Below are 18,857 nucleotides of genomic sequence, written 5' to 3'. Positions count from 1 at the left end.
TAGGGTAAGGCATGATGTTATGGGGGAGATAATGAAGTAATTAGAAATTCCTGTTGTAAGGACAGATTATAAAGGAGGCTTCACAGAGTAAATCAAACTCATGGAGAGACTTGAGGATTGAACAGCATTATAGCAAACAGGAAAGGCTCTTTCACTGGGTCAAGAAGTGAAACATAAGTAGGAAGTAGAGTTGGGAGAGAAAAACTGGAGTCCAGTTGCTAAACATGTTATGTCATGTTATAGTTATTGAGTGGAGTAGTTTCATAACCAGAGTAGGTGATAAAATGATGAGTAAACAACCTTGCAATGGAGGACTCTCAGGACTTGAGGCTTCATTCATGGGTAAGTGGATGCAGTCACTAACAACCATTGTGGAATAGGTCTATTGATGAAGAGGTAGTACACTTTTGTAGATGCTGTCTGAGAATCCACAGTTATTCTTTTAGGATTTAAAAAAAAATCCTAAATATACAGTAGAGGATGTGTGCCATGATGTAGTTTTATTAGTTGATATTGTTGTCTACTGTACAAATGGAAAACATTAAATAGTTTAATATATAAATAGAGTTTTTTTTTCATGATCAGAGCTCACTCATCATATTGCAAGATAGATAGTTTTGGATTCATGGAAGACCTAGACTGAAATTCTATCTCAGATGTCCTATAGCTATGGAGCTTGAGGGTGTCACCCAAACTTGGTAAATTTACCTCCTGTTAATAAATTCACTCTGTAAGTATTAGGAGTATGGGTGCCTTATACTCCTTTACAGTGACTGACTGTTTGTTATCTCTAGATAGTTATTATTCAGCATGAATAAGAGCCTAATCATGAGGAAAAATTCAAAATCCATATTTTATGTGAATTCAGGTGTTGATGACTAATTAAATACTCATATATTTTGTACCATTACTATTGTGCTTGATGAATAGAATTTGCATATTGAAAGGTTTTCTACCACTTTAGAGAAGAGGGCTTTTTTCCTCCACTGCTTCATACAATAAATGAACTTTTTGACTGTGATGCTGGTTATTGATTAGCCTTTTAGTCTGTTTCTTATGTCAGCATCACCATCTTCTTTAAGTTAAAAGCTCTTACAAACCAAAATTTAAAGAAACAACTGAGTAACTCCAAAATTCGTTTCTCTGTGTTTCAAAGGATGGGCAAGTTAAACCTTATCTCCACAGTGCTAACTGTATATAAAACCTGCAGTATTCAGTGCATCTACCTCTGAATAATATGCCCTGAATGGTTATGAATTTTCTCAAATTTACATCAGGAAAATCCCTTCTAAATTTGTTATATATGTACATGGTATGTGTGTGTGTGGTGTTAGTGTGTGTGTGTGTGTATGTGTGTGTGTGTCTTTTCATCTCTGTCTGTCTCTCTCTCTCTGTATGTGTGTGAGAGAGAGAAAGACAGAGATGAAATACATACTTGTGGAGGTCATAGGTTAACATGGGTCTCTTTTCAGCTAATTTCCATCTTATGGTTTGAGAAATCTTTCACTGAACTTGTATCTTGCAATCTGGCTGGATTGGCTGGTAAATGGACTGTAGAGATCTGCCTGCTTTTGTTCTATCCCAGTGCTGAGTAGCAGATGTGGCCCGCCCCACATGCCTTTTACACAGATGCTAGGGATCCAAACTAAGGTTTCCATGGTTGTATAGCAAGCACTTACGTACTAAGCCATTTACCCAAGGCCCTTTTATTTAATACTAAAAGCTTTCGCCATGTTTAATGTCTAGAGTGGTGAGCAAAAACTTCCATCAAAAACAAACTATATTTGAACAAACCATAGCCACATTCAATACACCTAAAGATACCTCATTTGTGAATGTGTTTTAATTATGATGTTTATAGTTAGTTGTGCCCATAACCACTGTTATATCTAACAGTGGTAGGTTAGAAGTTCTTTGATCTGTAATTATGACCGCAATTTTAAATGACTGTGCATACAATAACAGTGAGAGAAAATAGAGGCTGAAAGCAAAGGAATATGGAGAGTGAGGAGGGGTATGCGGAAGGATTTGGAGAGGAGGAAGACAGGAGAGAACTGTTGTAACTATATCATAATCTCAAAAATAAAAATAAATAAAATTAGAAAAAGAAAAAATTAAAAGGGCAGAACATATCAATGTGCATTTCAAAAGGAAGTTGTCCTCTCACAATTATAATTCAGTTAGAAAGTACAAAATGTAATTTAAGTATCTATACCTTCTGAATTATGTTATAAAGCATAATTTACAGAGTCATTAAACAAAAATCAAAATCTCCATGCCAACTACTTTAGATCTATTCTATCTAAATTCCCAAGAAGATAGAATAATTCAGTATTATCACCCCAGTAGAAAATACGACTGCATGAGTGGCTTGCCACATGGAGCTAACTGACCAATTTGGAACTTGAATGCTGAGTGATTGGGCACCAAAACCTACGTGTTTTCTTCTATAAGCTAGTGAAGTAGAAAATCGTTTCAGGGACTCTGAAAGTGACTTTTGCTTATTTGATTGATAGGTTGGTTGATCATGGTGGGTTGATTACATTCTCTCACTTTCAACTGTTAACATAATTATAAATGAATAAATTTATCATAGTACTTTGAATTTTTGAGAGTGATCTGTCTTTAAAGCAAATGAATGAATATTTGGCCAGATCAGTATACCTGTAGCTTTGGATCATTATCTATCTTAATGACTAACTACTTTTTCCATAGGTAGATAATGATGACTTTAATATTTCCTTCGTGAAGTCAAATGAAGAAAACAAAACAATAGAAATTAACGACTTAAAAGTATTCACAAGGTATTCTGTGGTGATTACGGCATTTATTGGAAATGTTAGTGGGGCATACGCAGAAGGGAAGTCAAGTGCTGAAGTGATAATTACTACTTTAGAATCAGGTAAGGAATATTTCTCACCATTCCTAACCATTAACTGAGGCTTGGCTGTTGGTCTTTCTTACAGTTCCTCACACTCTCCTGGAGAAAATGTATGTGCTATGAGATTGATAAAATGTAATAAAATCAAAATCAATGATGGTGCAATTGACAAATATAAAGTTTGTTTACATTTTTGAGGCAAAGTAGGATGTGTAGAACATTCAATCCTTGTAAATATGGAACCAAATTAAATGTGCCCCATGGTACTTTTTTGTATTTATCAAATCTGCTGTTTTAGAAACTGAATTACTTTGCCTAAATGTTTTCAGCTAACAATGTTTCATCTAGAATTTCACCTTGATTATGTCTGTCCTGATTTTTTATGAAAATTGACTAATAATATTAAGTAATCTGATATTAAAATCAGGGCACATATACTTGTTTTCTTAGTCAAGTGACACGCTGTATTAGGTGATTGCTTCATAAATGTCAGAATCCATACAGATTTCCTCAAGCTCTGTGAACAGGGTCAGAATGGCTAAAAAGATCATAAAAGGGAGTAGGAAGTTAATATGGAGAATGAATCTCCCAAGGCCTGCTTGCCCACCTTCTTCAGACTTCTGAGGTTCTTTTCCACCAGACATGCCACGGGAAAGATCAGGTGAAGGGTTGTGTTGCTGTTGTCTATTTGCTGCTGTCTCTAAGATACAGAGAGGAGGCAAAAATAGTTTTTAGCTTGTTTCTTTATTATGCTATGTTTTCCTATACTTACTGCAAAGTGAGGACTCTAATTTGCAAGGTACTTTTTTCTTCTCGTATACTAAGGCTCCATTTGTTTCTCTTTTGCTGCCAAGTATCCCAGGGATCTATATCTTGATTGTGCTTCTCACATTTCTTCCTCCCGTTTCTCTGTAAACAAAGGGTTGGCGAATACACTCACATGTATACCACAAAGCACAACTTGTCAAGCTTGTTCTAACAGCAGTTCTCAATGTTGGGTCATGAACTTATGGGATGCATATCAGATATTTACATTATGATTCACAACAGTAGCAAAATTACAGCTATGAAGTGGTAATGAAATAATTTTATGTTTTGGGGGTCACTGCAACACGAAGAACTGTATTAAAGGGTTGCAGTATTAGGAAGGTTGAGAGCCACTGCCCTAGGAGGTAATTAATAGTACTACTACCAGAAAAAAAAAGAGCAAATTAAGACTCTGAGAATAGAATTTATTCTGTAAAGGCTTGTGTAATTTGGGGATAGGAAATTGTTGCCATCACTGAGAGAATTCCTTGCCTTATCCAGCTTTAAGCCTGATCCTCAATTTGTGGAAACACTTCTATATAAAAAAGAGGATACATTTCTTAAGTACTGTAAATGTGTAAAAACAAGTGGGGAACTATTTAAACCAAACTAAGATTTATTTTGTCTATAAAACTTTCTACTTAACATGGAATATTTTGCAAATGATGAATTTTTCTGCTTGTCTTTTTTGCTCACTATTATTTATCCACATTTGAGGGTACTGCAAGATTCTATCTGCAAAGAAGTTTGAAGTTAATGAAGCTTGAGCCCCTGGACTGTGAGACTACATCTTATGTCTTCTCACAGACAATTTTGACGGAAAAGAAACGCTTCCGTATCATGTATCATTCAGATCACAATAGATGTACAAATTCATTTTAATGGTGTTATGTAAAGAACAATACTCTATAATCTTAAAATAATGTTTCTCATGTATCACTTTATTTTATAATTTGTTGCAACTAGTGGCATACTAAGCTGTCTTTTGTGGGTGCTTTGCTGTGTTTTAATAAGGGAATGTTTCATTGGCACAGAGTATCAATTATACAGAATACTGAGTGTCACTGTGACAATATCTCACCTGCACACACTTTGATCATATGTTACTTCCTTAACCTCCCCTTCACGACTACCTTCCTTTCTATAATAGTCTTTTAAAAGAAAAAAAAAACTTTTCTTTAATTTTCAATTACTTCTTTAAGGATTTCACACAATGATTTTTGATCGTATTTGCCTCCATACCCCAACTCTTCCTAGGTACACCCCTTCCCCTTTAGCCCATTTCTGCCTCCATCTAATCAAAGCCAATTTGTGTTGCACGAATATTCTTGGATGCATGGCCTTCTCCTGGAATGCACTCAACTTATCACAGCCCACAATTTTGGAGAAAACTGACCCTTTCTCCTCTAGCAGCTAACTATTGCCAATAGCTCCTTGGCTAGGGATGGGATTGTGTGCCCGACTCCCCTCTTCATGCTGAAATTTCGTCTGACTTGGGTTCACAAGCTTTGCACGTGCTATCACAAATAGCATGCGTTTATATGTGCAACTGCCCTGCTGTGTTTTTATTTTAGTATAATGAACTGGAATTTTACAAGTTTCAGCAATTAAAAAAAAATCCAATTAGAAAACTGTCAAAAGACATAAAGAAATATTTTATCCATCAGGAGGTATGGTTAGGAAATAACACACCATAAGATGAAACTTCCAGACCATTAGTCCTAATGTAAATGCAAATTAAACACACAACATTATATAACCGTGCAGCTACTGAAACAGAATTATATAATAATTTTTAAAGTAGTGATAATACCAAATGATGGAAAAGATATAAACTGAACTCTAACACTTGCCAGTGGGAATGTAAAGTGGTATAGACACATGGAAAAATATTTGGCATTCTCTTGTAAAACTAAACATGTACTTCCCATATGGCCAAGCAATTAATAGTCAACAATGATCATAAAGAATCTAAAACTTCTGTTTATAAATGCACGGATAGTAATGTCAGCCTTACTAGGAATGACAAAAGCTGTAAATAGCACAGATGTCTTTCCATGCTAAGCAAATCCTGTTAAACTACAAAATGAATTACTTCTTGGTAACTGTCAGGGCTGCTGTCCCTTCCTCCCGTGGCTGGAGACTTTATATCTGGGAAGATGACTCAGAGGGTTTGGATATTTGTCACCAAGACTGATGACCAGCACTCCATCTCAGGGACCCTCATGTTGGAAGGAGAGAACTAAATCTTGCAAGCTCTTGTCTGCCTTGCATGTGCTCAACATGGCACTCACATGATGCCCCATCAAGAAAACACTAAAGAAATAGGTTTTTGAAAAAGGATGAAGTATTGATACATCTAAAGCCTAGTGAACCTCAAAAACATTGCACTATTGATACGTTGAAAATGACAAGACAACAGAGCAGAGGAACAATGCTATTACAGGGAGGCATGTAGGAAAACACGAAAGTATGGAAGGTGAGAGTTCTGTAAGTGATGGGATAGTTCTATCTTTTCCATGTTGGTGGTTGCAGGAATCTGTATTTGGCTTACAGTACCATAAAAGTAAATCTCACGCAAAACCACAAAAACATCGATGATATCAGAACAAGGCCTGCCTTCTAGTTAGCAGTATCATGTAGATGCCTGCTCTCTGGCTTGGCACTGAATAAAGCCATTTGCTGAGTCACCATTGGGAACTCCAGGAAGGTCACATGGGGCACTGATCCTCTTGTGACAACTTCCTGTGAATCTGTGTTATTTCTGAATAAAGTGATTGAAAAGTCGAGGAGACATGTTCTGTGTAAGTGTGTGGATGTTGGGCTGCTGATGCAATAGGAGGTGCTGGATTTAATCCCCAGTACTAATCACAGAGCACATGCACAAGGCAAACAGACAAGCTAAAGTATCACTAGAATTTCTGGAAAATAGAGTTGGTGTTTCGTCATTTTTCTAGTTTTCATAATACATGATATTTACAGTATGTTTAATTAGTCTTTCAAAACACAAGTGTGCAGAAAATACATTTTATATTGAGATTTAAAAATTATAATTGTCAACTTTTTTTTTAGTGCCCAAGGACCCACCTAACAATATGACATTTCAGAAGATACCAGATGAAGTAACCAAGTTTCAGTTAACATTCCTTCCACCTTCTCAACCCAATGGGAATATCCAAGGATATCAGGCATTGGTCTACCGAGAAGATGATCCGACTGCTGTCCAGATTCATAACCTCAGCATTGTCCAGAAGACAGACACATCTGTCGTTGCAGTGTTGGAAGGACTGAAGGGCGGACATACATACAACATCAGCGTAAGCAGCCACCATTTTTTAACTGCCTAACTTATAAAGTCAACACTCACAATATGCCTGCACACCACATTTCAACCTCTTTCCTGCTTAAAAAAATATAGAAAATACTATTAACTGAGAACCTTGTACAAGAATAGCAGGCACCTGGAAGTAAAGAAAGAAAATGAAGGTTAAACATAATGGAGTAGTGACATGCAGAGTGACCGTTGCCTAAAAGAAAACTGTACATGACACATTCAAAAGCAAATTTTGAAGAAAATAGCAGGAGTAGGCCATTTCATCATTTCGTTTCTCTAAGTTATTTTTTTCTGTTAGTATGTTACAATAATTTTATAAAGGATGTAAGACAGCTACAAGAATGTGTGCAAGTTCACATGCATGAACATATGCCCAAATTATTTCTTCCTATAATTACTTAGTGGTACACCTTAGGGAATATAAGCAAGATTTTTTTTTGGTTCAGAAACATCACCTCTCAGCAACCTATCATCCAACATAACAATGCCTAGAATAGCTTCCCTTCCTCAGAGCAATTGTTTGTAATTATCAATTTAGTTATGAGAACATTGTTAATAATAGGTAAATATGTTCCTTGCTTCAACTTTGTGTCTTCCTGAGGTTCTTGTTGCAATTGCAACTAAGTTTTACAAAATATCTACTAGAAGATGAGTGGTAATTTGAACCTCAGTTCAATCCTGATTTCTAACCCATCTGGAAAACTTCTTCAAATGTGTGACTCAACTTTTCCATGTGAAAAGTTGGGGTAGGAATGGTAACTTCTTGCAGAACATTATGTGAGGAACAAATATAGTATAGAAAGAAATATAGAATTATAGAGAGCATAGAAAGAAATACTGTATCAATTTGGCTGTTGAAAACAAGAGAAAATGAGAAATAAAACAAAGTACATCTGGTCCATAAAGAAAAATATAACTGCTTGCAAATTGCAAAATAAACATCTCAGGATATTGAAGTTTATCATGAATATTTGTATTTAAAAAGATTCCCAAGTATCTCTATGCATCTTGCTATTTAAGAAGTACTTTCAGTTTTTTTCACCAATTTTTCTTACTCATCACCACAGTTTAAGTCATATTATAGAGAAAAGATCATTACTTATTTTGTATAGTTCCTTTTTAAAAGTTACAAATGACACCAAATTTTTCTTTTAGTTATTTTAACCGACGTGTTTAGGATTGGCATTTTTAATATAGCTACCATATACCATCTATTGTTTTAAGTTTAATTCAACAAAACCATTTCCAAAATATTGGCATAATGCGAAGATGACCCATTAATATATAAAATGAGTTAATTCCAAAGAATATGTTACACATGCCAAATTGTATTTACTAATTACAAGGAATGTGGACTACTCTTGTGGTCTTTTGTTGTATTCAGCTAGATGAGGTGAAGTCAAGGACTCTGGGTCTTCAGTTTCCTGAGCACAAAGCTAATTGAAAGGATTCCCATTTGCGTAAATCACCCACTGTGCACACAAACAAAAATGTTTTATGTGTATATGCTGCATTATGTGGGTTATGCATCAGATACTTTGGGGCAGGGGTGAAGAAGGGGCATATAGGGCAACTTTCAGGAGGATGATTTAATACAGGAAAATAGGGAGGCAGGGGGCATTGGGTTTCATTTCAGACACAAGAAGAAGATCTTGAATATGGATTTAAAGGAGGGCAAAATGTGCGGGCTACAGAGAGAAGTAACAGATGTTCAAGTAGAGGGAGAGGTGGTATAAGCTTGATGGTGTTCTATTTTCCTCCCGGGGGCTCAAATGGCAGGCAGCACAGCCTTCCTAGGCTTGGTGGTAGGGACCTTGGTGTCAGTTAGCATTTAGTCTCATGACTTAGTTCCAGAATATTAATTGCAAGAAATTCTTGATTGTTAGTGTTCTTCTGGTATTTGTGGTACTAAGCAGGCTTGAGAAAATATAATTAGTAGGCAGGTAACATTGTTCATAAAAGAGAGATCTTTTTTTTTTGGTTTTTTCAAGACAGGGTTTCTCTGTGTAGCTTTGCGCCTTTCCTGGAACTCACTTGGTAGCCCAGGCCGGCCTCGAACTCACAAAGATCCGCCTGCCTCTGCCTCCCGAGTGCTGGGATTAAAGGCGTGCGCCACCACCGCCCGGCTAGAGATCATTTTTTAAAAATTTTTTTATTCATTTTACACACCAAACACAGATTCCCCCTTTCATTCATCCTCTGGCTCCTCCCCACTTCCCCCCCCCCCAACCCACCCCTCATCTCCTCCAACAGGGTAAGTTCTCCCATGTGGGGGCAGCGGGCAGCTAAGCCTGGTACATTCAGTTGAGGCAGGACCGAGGTCCTCCATGCTGTGTCAAGGGTGAGCAAGGTATCTGAGAGATCATTTTAAGAAATTGTTTATAACCATGCTCACTTGCACATGCATAGACAGGAAGCTTGGAGTAGTGATAAAGCCTTTTTTGGTTCCAGGTTTATGCTATCAACAGCGCTGGCGCCGGGCCTAAAGTGCAGATGCGGATAACCATGGATATTAAAGGTATAAACGAACTGCCTTCCATTAAATTGTTGTTTTCTTAACCAGATGGTGATTGTAATCTGAATCACGTGCAGGAGGCTAACCTTTACATAATGAATATGCATGGATATGCATACATTTAGCAATAACGTGCACATATTAAAAGTTTTGAACATCTAAATGCTGACATGAATTACTGTTGAAGAGAATGTCTGTCCTAAAGGTTGTCACCTAAACTTTATTTTTATTAGGAAGAGCTTTTTAAAACTGCATCTGCCTAGACTGAGTCTCTGTTTGTGTTAGGAGTTGGATTCTGCTCAGGTGATCAAATAGTGACTACCAAACTCCATGTAACCAACCTTGTAAATTTTACTCTAAAGTAGATCTACCACTTCACTATTCTGGCAGGTATTTTAGAAAATTCCCCTCCAGCAAGTAACCACAAAACCCCAAAGAGTAATTTAAGTCCAGTTGACCAGCGACTGCCTGACCAGATATTGATATCAAGCGATTTTTTTGTACTACCTCTATCACATAAGGAAGTACTAAAAATGAAAGAAAACAGAAGGTCCCAAGACATTTAAGAAAACCCTCATCCAGCCTTGATATGAGGGTCTGTGCTTAGTTTTATTATAACGTGTTATGCTGTGTTCAGTTGATACCCCTGGGAGGCCTGGTCTTTCCTAAGGAGAAATGACAGAGAAGTGGATCTGGGGGAAGAGGGAACTGAGTGGGTGGGGATTGGGAGGAGTGGATGGAGGGGCGAAAAAAGAAAGCAACAACGAAACCCTTTAAGTATTTGTTCCTGACTACCCGGAGTAGAATTCCTCCAAGTATGTCTTTCTAAAGGAAAGTATAATGTCTCTTTCTTTGGAAGGGTCCGTGGAGGACAGTGGTTGAAGTGCCAGCCTTTCAGGCTGTTTAGATAACTCTTGAGACTGAATCCTGGGTTGGTCTTTTGATATCTGTTTGACTTTAGGAAACCTTCTCAGCGTATATAAGTCTCGAAAGTACAGATGCTATTGGTTCCTACCTTGCATGTTGTTAATTATGAGGATTAAGAGTGAGCATCTTTGAAAAAACCTTTTAAACAAGACCTGAAAATTGTTATTATCAAGAGTATGAAAGAGTCATTGACAGATGCAATTTTCCATTTTATCTTTTTACTAACAACTAATAAGTACAGGTGTGTTATTTATAAGCATTATTTATTTTATTTGATAAATTCTGGAGCAATGGCTTAGTGATTAAAGCACTTGCTGCTCTTTCAAAGGCCCTAGGTTCAGTTCTCAGCATCTGCTTTGGGTGGTAGACAATGACCTATTCACTCTAGTTCTGGGTTCCAATGTCCTCTTTGACTCTGAAGGTTCCTGCATGAACACTGTACACATACAGACAAGCAGACACTTATACACATTAATATTTTTAATTAGTAATTTTATATCTTGGAATATACAAACAAATAAGTTGTTTCAGCTATAATTTTTTTCACAAAACAGCTTCAGAAAACACAAAGGAGAGGTCAAGCCACACCATCTGGATTTTTTTCATCACTTTGTATAGACATGCATATGTACAAGCACAGTTTACACAGTACTTTTATGCTTGACTGAAATCTCTCATTTCACATGCTTTACCCATCTCTATGCGAAAATGATTCTGACCTCCACTCTCCATCTATTGCCCACAGAGAGATGCAAAGGCATGGGGTTGTAGTGAAGACTCATAGAGATAACTTGTCTTTTTTGTTAGCTACATGGTGTATTGAATTAGAAGCAGTCTCAATAAATTTTTATCTGACGGTTAATATACTGCTGGATCATGGCAGCCAAGTAATGGGTTCCTGTTATTGAGATTTGTTCTTGGGGACTCCTGGTGACATCGTTGAGGGTTCAGAACAGAAAGAGGCCCAGGCCTCTTCCTAGTAAACCTTTCCTTCCTTCTCTCCATTCTGTGACTGCTACACCAGGCAGTTGTATCTGAAGGCTCTCACCACCTACTCCTGTGCTTTGCCTCTTCATTGGACACAGATTTTACTCTCCATGGACCTCATACATATTCAGTCTCATTCCAACCTTTGCTTGTCAGCATGCCAATATGATGTATCAACTAAGAGATTTGCTTTTGGATCCAATGCACAAGAAAGAGTGAGTCAAAGACTCAAGTCCAAAGGGTTTGCTTCAAACCCTTATGTTCTCCTTTTACATCTGATGGCCCCATTCTTGTCTATTAAAAGGAAACAATATTGCAAATATCGTGAAACTGTTGAGAGTTTCTTGACTTTTTTTTAAACATTGAAGCTTGGATATGTAACTTTCACACAGCAAATATGTATATGTGTGTGTATATACACATGTAAACACATACACAGCTATCAGAAGAAATGAAACCAGCAGAAACCCTAAAAATCCTGCTTTGGGGATTTTTATATGTATTGATGGCAAAATATTAAGTACTATGATATCTTTGAAATTATTTTAAAAATATCCACTAATTTTAAAGATGTATATCTAGTGGGCTGGAGAGATGGACTGGTGGATAAAATATTTGCCACACAAGTGTGATGACCAGAGTTCAAACTCCCAGATCCCATGTAAATCCTAAGCAGGTATAGTGGCTGCCTGTAATCCAGCACTATGGTGGCAGAGGTAGAGGATCTTTGGGGCAAGCTGACTAGCTAGACTACCTGGATTCGTTATGTTTTTAATGAAATAAAGTGAAAAGTGAACAAAGAAGAGTGCAATATCAAATTCACACTGCCTCATGAATGTACACACTCACATACACAACTACACCCTTGTACACCTATACACACACATTACACATGTACCACCTCCATATCCACATAAAATGCACATTTCCTAAATTTTATATTTGGAATCTCTTCTACAGAAATAAAAGGGCAAACAAAGTCAACCGGTTGAGGTTAATTACTACAGAAAATGCTGAGAACTCTAAGAAAAATACATTCTCGCCCTTGGACAGTGGTTGAGGAAGTATTATGCAGCTGTACCACATACTGTAGTCATGAAGAAGCATGAATTAGCACTGTATCTCAGTCTGGGAAAGACTCACACAAGAAACCAATATGCAGTGTAACTCTAATGCATGGTGGATCTGTATTAGAAAACTCAATAGTAAGAAATCTCTTATATATGAATCTGAAATTTTACCTGATAATGTGAACATTACCAAAAATAAGGGAGACTGTTATCCAGGCTTTGACACGGATGAAGAGTAAGAAAGATGCTACCATGAGTAGAATAGAAATTAATCAAGATAACAAAAGTGAAGAAAAAGAACACACAAAAAAATGTTACATGTAAATGATTTTTGAAAATTATTTGTGACAGCATTTATAAATTGAGTGTTTTTATTGCATGACGAAGAGTTGAATGTCTGAAAAATTGCACCTGGGCTTCAGTTTCTCAGGAAAGTCTCAAATACATAATTATACTTTTATGAGATAATAATTATTGTACATCTACTGTACCCCAAAAACAACTATTTAGTTTGATATTTGCATGGGCTGTCACTTTGTCTGTTAGCTACCCACATGAATTGAGAAGGTGAAGTTTGTTTTTTTTTCTGCTCAGAAAACTATTAGTCATGTTCTACTGTTTTTAGCTCCAGCACGACCAAAAACCAAGCCAATTCCTATCCATGATGCCACAGGAAAACTGCTTGTGACGTCAACAACAATTACAATCAGAATGCCGATATGCTACTACAATGACGATCATGGACCCATCAAAAATGTCCAGGTGCTTGTGGCAGAAACAGGAGGTACCTCAGATTTCAGTCTACCTTAGGAGACTGTGGAATGTGACTTTCTGAATGCTAAAGAAGGTTCTGCTCAAAATTATCAAGTAAAGTTGTTTCATGATTCTAACATGATTTAAGGTCGTCAATAGACTATTAATATTTTCAGTAATTATATTACTAATTTACATAAAAATACTATACTCAAATGAGGAAAGGCCTGATCAAAATATGTCATCTATTGTGTATACTGGTTGGAGTGATTTGATTTTTTGCTGTGGTTCTCAACCTTCTGAATGCTGTGACCCTTCAATACAGTGAAGTGATGACCCCAACCATGAAGTTATTTTCATTGCAACTTCATAACTGTAATTTTGCTGCTGTTATGAATTATAATATAAATATCTGATATGCAGGATATCTGATATGTGACCCCTATGAAAGGGTCTGTCAACCTCCATGGGAGTCTTGACCCACAGGTTGAGAAACACTGGTCTACTTGCTACATCAGCCCCCACAGCCCTTCAGATTACTGTGTGAAGGAAACTGTCCAGGTTCATAAGCTGAATTGTGCCAATGGTTCATGGCATGACTCTTGCTGCATCTAGAATTCTCTACTGGAATCATAAAAGTGCTGCACTGATGCAAAGATACCTTCAATGTGATTTGTGGTGGACATTCTTTTTCCCCTGTATTAGCTCAGCAAGACGGAAATGTGACAAAATGGTATGATGCGTACTTCAACAAAGCAAGGCCATATTTTACAAATGAAGGATTCCCTAATCCCCCATGTATAGAGGGAAAGACAAAGTTCAGTGGTAATGAAGAAATCTACGTGATAGGTGCTGATAATGCCTGTATGATCCCTGGCAATGAAGAGAAAATTTGCAATGGACCTCTGAAACCAAAAAAGCAATATTTGTAAGTATAGTGTATGTCAACCATGTACTATACTACAAGTTCATTAACGTATGTCACCTACCTATTAACCTATCCATCCTTCTGGTGAGCAAAGGGATGTCCCATGGATACTGAGGCTGACTAGCACACACTAGAAATGAAGAACTAGATGCGGCATTACTATTCATTACAAAGGCATACAGTATTATAGGAAAGGCATACAATTCTGAAAGTAAGTATGATTTGATATGATAAGTTGTTTAAAGTCAATTTGAAAGGTGTGGCACTGGAGAACATGTAATGTGGGAGAAGTTAGTTATTTCTGTAATGAACAATGTGGTTGATGTGTTGGAACTCAGTGTTTTGTTCTTTGCCATAGACGATGATATACATAGGCCTTCAGAAATAGCCTCATAGTCTTTTAATCAATTAAGATTTCCTTTGATGATGCTAATGCTAATATCTCTTTTATCTGATCAATCATCTGAATGAATGCTTTATTGATTTTTATTGAATTTATTGATATTGTTTTCTATTTTATTGTAGATACTATTTTATAAAAATAAGGCTGCAGTTAAGAAGAGAATTATCTTAGCCTTTATTTTTCCAAAGCTTATTGTTATTACTAATTTTTAAAAATGTAGGTATTCATACTTCAGCATGGTAGTTCACATGATATTAAATTCCTTATGAATGTTGTTGGCTGAGTTAGAATTAGAAAATTTAGAAAAACTTGGCAATTGAAAAATAATATTCTATCATTTATTATCAAAGGCAATTGGTTTAAATTTTGGTTATTATTTGAACTAAACATTTTTAAAATGATAAAAATTTCATATTTACTCTTATTCATTGTTTCTTTTGCATATTGTTTTGTCAACAGTTCTTTTCATGATAGATGTTATCATAAGAGTTTGATACTGCTGGAGAATAAATCATACCCTGTAATTTGTCTTACAAATTTGTTATGGTTGTGTTTTAGTTTTCAAGTTAGGTAATTTCAGGTGTCTTCAAGGATGATCTTCTGTACTCTTTCTGTTTTACATTTATAAAAATGGGTAAATACAACTAGGCACATAATGAAAATAGCCATCATTAGTCTTAATTTGTATACATGTGAACAAGACAATTCTATATAATCTTTGTCCTTTGATTCTGCAATATTTCCAAAAATAAGACACAACAGCTACTATGCTTTATATTTGTTAATTACAGTAGCCACATTTTTACTCATGTGATTCCGTCTAAACACATCTATGAATTAGATTATCTACTTAATGTTTTTTTACTACTGCTGGGTCATGAGTTTTGTCAAATTCCTACTCATTTTCCCATCAAATTCAATGAGCATGAGAGCAAGATAATTATTCATTTAATATAGATTAAAGTATGGACTTTTTCTGGTTGTAACTTAGTCTTAAACTCATGTCTTGTAAATTTATTTTTTCTTGAATAAACTATTGATTTTACATAATTATTTGTTAAAATATTTGTAGAATAGATAATGGGACATAAAATATTGTTTTTCTTTTACAATTTTAGGCCAATATCTTTGATGAACATAGACACAAAAGTTCTCAATAAAATACTTTCAAAATGAGTTCAAGAACACATCAGAAAAATTATCCTCCCTGATCAAATTGGGTTCTCCCAGAGATATAGGGATAGTTCAACATAGGTTAATCAATAAACATAATTTATTACATAAATAGAATCAAGAACAGAAACCTAGTTGTCATCTCATTAGTTACACAAAAAGACCTTTGACAAAAATCAAGCATCCATTCATGATAAAGTCCTAATGAAAGTAAAGATACAAGAGATATACTTCAACATTATAAAAGCAATAAATAGGACCCTTAAGAATTTCCACCAAAACTGGGAACATGGCAAGGATGACCACTCTCTCCATACTTATTCAACATAGTACTTGATGTCTTAGCTAGAGCAATAAGACAAGTGAAGGATATAAAGGGATACAAAATGGAAAAGAAAAAGACAAAGTAGCCTAATTTGCATATAATATGATTTGATCTATGCCTGTGACCTTTAATACTCCACTAGAAACTCCTACAGCTGATAAACACCAGCAAAAACATTATACAAGTACCAGGTTATAAAAATTAGCACACGAAAATCAGTAGGCTTTCTCTACAGAAATGACAAACAGGTTCATAAAGGAACCAGGAAATAATACCATTCACTATTGCCTAAAAAGTATCTTAGAATGAATCTCTCTCTCTCTCTTTTTTATAGGTTTAAATTTAGAGCCACAAATGTCATGGGACAATTTACTGACTCTGATTACTCTGACCCTATTAAAACTTTAGGTAAGATTTTATAGTTTAATTTTTCTTTTTCATGTGTATGTGTGTAGCATCTCTGCATGTATGTGTATATGCATGTCTGCTTGTGTGTGAGTGCATATGTATATGCAGGTGAGCATGCATTTGTGTCCATGTGCATATGGAGGCTGAAAGGTGATATCGTGTTTCTCTCCATCACTGTCTATTCTATTTATTGTGATAGGGCCTCTTGTTGAATTCAGAGTCTTCAGATTCTGCCTGTTGTAGCCATCCAGTTACCTCCAGGGATCTTGTGTTGGGATTACAGGTCACCACCATGCCCGCTTAAGCTTCTAACATAAACTCTGGGGATCAAAAATCTGGTTCTCATGCATGCAAGTCACACACTTTATCCACCAAGCTGTCCCTCCAGCCTTTATCTATGATATTAATGTGTTTATATGATGATAGCAGTTATTAAATGTTTGGGAAATACGCTAATCTATGGCTGTAGTCGTTGGTACAAATATATTTTAAAGATAATTAACCTTTTTAAAGAAAAATATTTACAACATTCTTCTAAAAGATAGATGCTTCGACTATTCACAACTGGCTACAAATTTTGTTAAAGTGTTCATTCCTTGATGATAATCTAAACAAAAAGGTATTTGGTTCTTTAAATATATAGTCTCATACTTTAAAGGTTTTCATAAAGAGAAATCATATGATAATATTTTCCTTTGAAAATTTCTCAAAACTACAAGCCTTCCTTTTCTTTCATGCTACTTTCCTTAGTTCCTTCACTCACATCCACACAAATTGGACCTAACTAACACAGTTCAGTCACATGAACCCATCTCATCTGCACCATTATGATAATTTTTATCCTAACTTAGATATAATGAATGAAGCATACCTCCTAGACTCGTTTCATGTATTAGCTGTCAAATTCTTCAAAATTGTATTTTAATTTGGATCAGTGTTTCTGGATCGGTGTGATTTTACGTCTCAAGGGGGAATTAATGATGTTTGGAACACCTTTGAGTTGAAATAAGGAAGTTGAAATGGTGGTGGGTGGCGGCACTGTTCCTGCTCATGTATCTGCCGCGCTTGCTTCTCATGGCATCTGAATTTCCACATTGCACAAAGCAGCCAGGAATGAGGAGCGCCGGTTGAAGGGGTGCTCTTCACTCCAATTCACATGTGAGGAAACCAGCGATCACATTGTTTTTTTTTTTTAAATAAATCTTGTTATTTTAATTTTTTTGAAATCCAATTTTAATACATTTTTTTAAATTTTATTTTACAATACTATTCAGTTCTACATAACAGCCACAGATTCCCTTGTTCTCCCCCTTCCTGCCCCCCTCCCCTTCCCCCCAGCCCACCCCCCTTTCCCGCCACCTCCAGATCAAGGCCACCCCGAGGACTGAGATCGACCTGATAGACAGGCAGGTCCAGTCCCCTCCTCCCAGATTGAGCCAAGCGTCCCTGTATAAGTCCCAGGTTTCAAACAGCTATCTCATGCAGGGAGCCCAGGACCTGAGTAGGAGCAATGAACGGTGAGGGTCGAGGGAAAGAGAGCGGGAGATCCCACCTGGATCAAGAACAGAGAGGGAGAACAAGGAATAGGAGACCATGGTAAATGAAGACCACATGAGAAAAGGAAGAAACAAAGAGCTAAAGAGGCCCACAGAAATCCACAAAGATACCCCCACAAAAGACTACTGGCAATGGCCGAGAGACAGCCGGGACTGACCTACTCTGGTGATGGGATGGCCAAACACCCTAATAGTTGTGCCATAAACCCCATCCAAGGACTGAGGAATCTGGATGCAGACATCCATGGCTAGGCCCCAGGTGGAGCGCTGGGAGTCTAATTAGCGAGAAAGAGGAGGGTTTATATGAGAGAGAATTGTTGAAACCAAGGTTGGATAAAGCACAGGGACAAATAGCCAAATGAATGGAAAAACATGAACTATGAACCAAAGGCTGAGGGGCCCCCAAATGAATCAGGCCCTCTGAATAGGTGAGACAGTTGATTGGCTTGATCTGTTTGGGAGGCATCTAGGCAGTGGTACCAGGTCCTGGGCTTGCTACATTGTTTTAAGTCATTAAGTGCTTGGCCAGAATTTCAGCATTTTAGCCCAGGATTCCACTGCTACCATGCTACAAGTCAAGGCGTAGGGACCTGGATTTAAATCTTAGCTCCATGGCTTGAAATAATAATATAATCCCCCTAAGTATGTCTTCTTGTTCAAAATCTGAGAACATATTAAGTTCTTAAGTAAAATAATGTATAAATATTAAAAATTGTAGTTCTTAAATTGTTCAATGCTTAATGGCTTCTAAAAGTTTAGTTTTTTTTTTAAATGTGTATGAATATTTTGT

At 36.5% G+C, this 18,857-nt stretch overlaps 1 protein-coding gene across 2 annotated transcripts in view; it reads left to right on the top strand.

Moving 5' to 3' along the window:
- Ptprq (protein tyrosine phosphatase receptor type Q) overlaps positions 1-18,857 on the top strand; it is a 194,034-nt gene that overhangs the window by 127,843 nt on the left and 47,334 nt on the right. For both annotated transcript variants that reach the window (XR_013045512.1, XM_042263333.2), the window contains exons 28-33: positions 2,716-2,902; positions 6,761-7,005; positions 9,474-9,540; positions 13,147-13,305; positions 13,980-14,202; positions 16,438-16,511. Coding sequence is in view for 1 of the 2 variants with exons in the window: in XM_042263333.2 (XP_042119267.2) it covers positions 2,716-2,902; positions 6,761-7,005; positions 9,474-9,540; positions 13,147-13,305; positions 13,980-14,202; positions 16,438-16,511 (955 nt within the window). In the remaining variant the exon portion in view is untranslated. The remainder of the gene's footprint in view (positions 1-2,715; positions 2,903-6,760; positions 7,006-9,473; positions 9,541-13,146; positions 13,306-13,979; positions 14,203-16,437; positions 16,512-18,857) is intronic.

Source organism: Peromyscus maniculatus, chromosome 18, assembly GCF_049852395.1.
Source record: "Peromyscus maniculatus bairdii isolate BWxNUB_F1_BW_parent chromosome 18, HU_Pman_BW_mat_3.1, whole genome shotgun sequence".
NCBI lineage: Eukaryota > Metazoa > Chordata > Mammalia > Rodentia > Cricetidae > Peromyscus > Peromyscus maniculatus.
Note: the sequence above shows the minus strand (reverse complement) of the source record. Positions and strands in the feature narration are given on the sequence as shown.